The sequence below is a fragment of the Phragmites australis genome, chromosome 22 (assembly GCF_958298935.1).
Source record: "Phragmites australis chromosome 22, lpPhrAust1.1, whole genome shotgun sequence".
In the NCBI taxonomy this organism is placed as follows: Eukaryota; Viridiplantae; Streptophyta; class Magnoliopsida; order Poales; family Poaceae; genus Phragmites; species Phragmites australis.
The window spans coordinates 19790898-19795993 of record NC_084942.1 but is presented as its reverse complement, the minus strand read 5'-3'; the positions used below and the strand labels follow the sequence as shown (position 1 = coordinate 19795993).

At 42.6% G+C, this 5096-nt stretch overlaps 1 protein-coding gene and 1 long non-coding RNA gene across 2 annotated transcripts; one reads left to right on the top strand and one right to left on the bottom strand.

The window, feature by feature from the left end:
• The first annotated feature begins 271 nt into the window (after positions 1 to 271).
• LOC133905420 (uncharacterized) lies at positions 272 to 677 on the top strand. The gene is made up of 2 exons (XR_009907608.1): positions 272 to 453; positions 555 to 677. It is a non-coding gene; the product is annotated as an uncharacterized LOC133905420 (long non-coding RNA).
• Positions 678 to 866: 189 nt separating this feature from the next.
• LOC133905419 (RNA pseudouridine synthase 1) lies at positions 867 to 3464 on the bottom strand. Its single transcript, XM_062347185.1, has 2 exons — positions 3093 to 3464; positions 867 to 1857 (listed from the first exon to the last, which is right to left on the bottom strand). The coding sequence occupies exons 1-2, from the start codon at positions 3436 to 3438 to the stop codon at positions 1175 to 1177; spliced, it is 1029 nt and encodes a 342-aa protein (XP_062203169.1). The 5' UTR covers positions 3439 to 3464; the 3' UTR covers positions 867 to 1174.
• Positions 3465 to 5096: the final 1632 nt, after the last annotated feature.

The window sequence follows — 5096 nt, the reverse complement described above, 5'->3', positions numbered from 1 at the left end:
CCTAACCCTAGCCCTGGTGAGGGGGGGAGGCGTTATCGGAGGGAAATCCCTAGTGAGCCACACAGAGTTTGATCTAGGGCTTCAACAGATAAGAAATGCAGTTCCAATTATCCACAATTGGTGAATCATGGTAAGTGCCACTCTTTTTTTTTTTCATGAGCGTCTTTGTTTGAAGTTTGAATTTGTGAAAATATCAAAGTCATTGCACTTCTTCCTGAATTGAAATGCTCTGAAAACTGTGGGAGGTCGCGGACAACTGCGTGTACCGGAACGTGGTGCACCACAGCACAAGACGTCGCGGCCGACACGATGCTCCCCCGCACAAGTCTGTGCGCTGCGCCGTCTGTGGCCACGGCGAGGCCATCTTCTTCCCGGTCATCTTCTTCAGAGACCATGACAAACTTACTCCAGAGCTAGCTTCATCTTATTCAGATGTCATGACAAACTTCAGAGGTCATCTTCTTCAACTGGGCTAAGTTTCCCTGTGGCTCATTTGCATCAAATAAATGATGAGATAGGATAATTTGCTGGTGTTCTAATGTTTCCTTCTGCAGTTCTTCGGTAGCTTCAGCAGTGGACCTTAAGAGCAATCATGTTCTGAAGTTTAATTCACTCAAGCAAACCATGAGCTGCAGAACTTGATTAAATTGATTTGCAATGGATACTTTGTTTTTGTCTGAGTTGGCACACGGTTATGCATTAAAAAAAAAACTTGAACAGCCATGTAACTGTTTTCCAGCTATCACTGAAATGGCCATCCAAACCAAGAACTAGCTCAGTGCAGAACTGCATTCGAGCTATTGAAACATTCTATTCTGGCATGCCTTTGAATAACTACATTTGCGTACTCCAAGTTGAAACAACACTACAACAAACATCTCAATATCTCTACGGTACAAATGTTACAAATGCAGTTTTTAGTCAAAACTGTGCTACAACAATCATATCAAAATTTGTGATACCTATTCATGAAGTATGGATTATGAACATCCACCGAGAAGGTGCAGTCGAGCTGTGAAAGATACTTAATAGTTCCCTTTCTCATGATCACTGACCGATGCTGCACCCAGAAAGGAGATCCAAGAGATGCTTTTGACAATTCAGAGTTGCAGCCTTTGGTGAATATTTCAGCATCAATTGGACCACTGTGCATCACAATAAGATCAAGGGCGCTTTATTCCATTGTTGAAATATATTCATTTGCCCATGAAGGGAGAGGTGATCGGAAAGTGACGGGCAATCCAGTTACAGGGTGTACAAATGACAAGCTCTCTGCATGTAATGCATGGCCATCACACTCTACACCATTCCACTCAATTACCCCACCGTACTTCACATCGCCTCTGATCGAGAACCCAAGATACTGACAGTGTAGACGAATTTGATGTGTTCGTCCACTTTGAGGATAGGCTCTAACCAAAATCACACTGCTCCTCACATCATCATTTGAAATCTGGTCAGCTGCCTTTTCTTCTACAGTAATCGACTGTATTTCATTGGTGTAAAAACTGTACGGTTCTCTAAACTGCCCTTTACCATTGACCCCTAAAACTTCAAACTGTGTGCTCATGTCCCTTACAACAGAACCCCCTGGCAGTGACTGGCCAACATCAGACATAGCATATACACGCCAAGCACCATGTTTTGATCGCCCATGTCCAGAACATATCTTAATCTTTTCCCACATCGGTGGGCAACCTATGCAAAGAGCCAGATAGGTTTTCTTGACTTTATGATCAGTAAATGCCTTCACTAGCTTCCCTGCAACTTTGTTGCATTTGGTAATAACCATGAGCCCACTAGTATCACGATCTAGCCGGTTAGCAAGGTGAAGGTTAGGTTTAGTCGCCGGATCCCCTACAAGCCATGAATTTTTTTACCTATAGTTAGAACTAAGAAATAGTGAAGTAAAAGCAATAAGAATGCAATGAAATAAAATGACTGTGGCCTGAAATAGTGAAATCTATATGACAAAATATAGCAAAGCAATATTCTGATATTATCACTTATCGGGCTACTTATTTCAAACATTTGCTTTCTGAAAAAAGACAGACAGATCAGGAATTTTGTTTCCTCACCTCAGCCTGGCATCTATTGCATTCAAAGGTACAAACTACTAACCAGCCATAACTAATTCCATACGATTTGGGAGATTAGGTGAGTATTATATTCAATTCAAGAACTCTTATAATAAATGAAGAGTTGCACACAAATTCTAATCGATAAAACTAGATATAGGCCCCTATGATCCATTATTACAACTTAGTTTGCATTGATATTGCTTGGAGAACCATTTGGTTAAAGTTAACTGCCTCACATCGCAGAAGTACCCATAGCTTAGAACTAAGAAACTGAATAAAATTAAAAAATACAAAAGGATCCTAGACAATGACACATCAGTCTGAACACCTGCCCTTCTGCTTCTACATCTGCAAAACATAAACCCTAGTTCTAGAATAAGTTAACCATATAGGAAATGGCTCAAATCGACACACAGATTGTACTTTTTATTGTCATCATAGCATGTCATACTTACAGGAAGGGACACTCACTTGCTTATAGGGATTGTGAACCTAGTGTATTAAAGATCCTACTATAGGAGCTTAGATCCATTTGGGAATAGGAAGAGAATCAACACTTGAATTCGGCTTGTCTCATGCCTGCAATAAAAAAGCAAAATTGCACATTCTGTCGAATGCATTCTACATTGTAATCCTCATCAATTACCTCCACTGTTTACATACGGATCGACAAGGAGGATCCGAGTTTTCACTCATCCTTTGGAATAATCACTAAGCCTGTTTGTCCTAAACTTAACCAAGTATTGAGCAATCTTTCAGCGTTGCAATCACTAAAATAACATCAGACAACACGCTGTATTACACAGATCACACGCTATCCCAATCCGCCAATTTCGTCAGTCCAAACCATAAAGATTACTCACACTGTAGGAAAAACTTACGAAATCACAAGCAACGAGCTATTCAGCCGTACAGCATCGCGTTTGCGAGCTGTAGCAGCGCCATTGGCACCTAAATGCACGAACTTTTCAGATCTCGAAAGGGTAAACTTCCTTTTTTCATCTTTTTTACCTGACGTGGCGGAGCGAGGGAGGGACGAGAGCAGGGCGTCGCAGTAGACCCCGGCGGGCTTGTCGACGACGGCGAGCCACTCGTCCTCGAACACGACGTCCGCGGAGGCGAAGGCTGCGGAGCGGGCGGAGGCGCTCATGGCGCGCCGGAGCTCCACGTCCTTGGAGGCAGCCGGGTAGGGTGGGGACACCGGGGATGGGTACTCTCCACTTGACGGCGCCGTCGTTGTCGCCGCCGACATCGCCGCGAGGCGTCGCGCGGGTGGCAGGAGGGCTCGGGGCGGGGAGGCGGCGCCGGTGGGAGGCGAGAGGAGAAGGAGGAGGAGGGGCAGGGGCAGTCTCGTCATAGAAGTAAAACACGGGAGCACGTGACTATCCCGTGTTGCTCTTCTCTCTTCTCCCAGCGAAAGAAACTAAACCCTAGTGTTTCTTTGCGCTTTTCCTTCAGTTTCTTGTTTAATTACTTAATTAGATCATCTCTAGCAGCTACCTCAAATTTTCATCCTCAAAAATACTATTACAGCATCCTCTATCACTATTACAGCGTCCCTTATTTTTTCATCTCCAGCGGCTACTCCATTTCCTATCTTCTACTCCTCTTTTTCTCTCTCTGGGCCCATCGGTCAGCCTCTGTGAACAGTGTTGCTACAGTATCCGACGCGTTTTCCTGCATCCGGGCCCACTGTCAGTCCCTGGGAGCAGTGTGCTACAGCACTGCTACAGTGTTGTTGCAGTCACTGTTTGGCACTGTAGCACTGGATGAGATACCTGTCCAAGTGCATTTTTCAGTGCTACAGTGCTTTTGCGGAGTACTGTAGCATTTTTCAGTGCTACAGTGCTTTTGCGGAGTACTGTAGCACTGGATACTGATTTTGCTGGAGTTAGTCTAAGTACTATGGTAACATGGTTTCACAACACAACTGATTTAAATTACTTTTCAACGCAAAATTTTCAGCTCAATATTTTCTACTGAGATCTTCCAAAAGAAACTAGAAGCCTTTTCGAACACAACATTTTCAATTCAAATATCGCTCAGTTTTTCCAGCACAAAAATCTCCAACCAAAAAATTTAACACAAAATTTGGAACTAAATAAATCAAATATGGAACACAAATTGTCTCCTCTTTCGGTATTGGTGTCGCCGCAAACTCTTCTCTCCGCAGTAATAACCTAAATTCTAGTAGAGATAGATAGGAGCTCCAACCAGCCCATCAAGCCTCCTCAGATCCTAGATTTGGTTGATAAGAGAGTGAGGGCAGTGGAAGCTCCTTGTCGGCCACCATGCTACCTTCACCCCCGACATCCTCCCATCTTTGAGAGAGTTGGAGGGGGAGAGAGGAACTAGAAGGGAAGGAGAATAGGTATATATTGCATGTGACACTGAAACAAGAAAGGGTAGTCAACAGGTGTCATAAAAGTTATGTTCTTATTGGGCAGCAAACCAAATACTTGCACTTTACCATTTTTTGAGATTTATTTGGGCAACAAACCAACATGCCTTTGGTATTAAAGTCGGCCGGGTTTGATTTACACATGGCCGTTGTGTAAATCAAACACATGGCACCCTGTCCAAGCAGTAGCCTGGGGTCTCTCACCAACTGTCCGACCTTCCTTAGTTTATTACAGTACTTTAAATCACAAAATAGCGTTGTTTTAGGATGCATTCAGTCGGCAACGTTTGAACTTTGATCATAAATCATTTTTTGAATATTTTGATTGGACTTTTGAAAATAGTATAGCTAGGTTTGTCTTGAAATAGTTTATAATATTACAACATTTGTATATTCTTGCACTCTGAGCTATTGTGTTTTGTCTAATCTAAGTCCGTACTTTAAGATTGTAGATTTGTCTAAACTTTAGGTTCCGTTTTGTCTAATCAAGTCTCTATACTTCAAATTAAAATGGGCCACATGTCACACAATATTTCCTTTTGTTTTTCCATCCATAGAATGATTTATTTGTATTTTGTGATATGATAAATCTATCTGTGAAACTCTATTGGGCG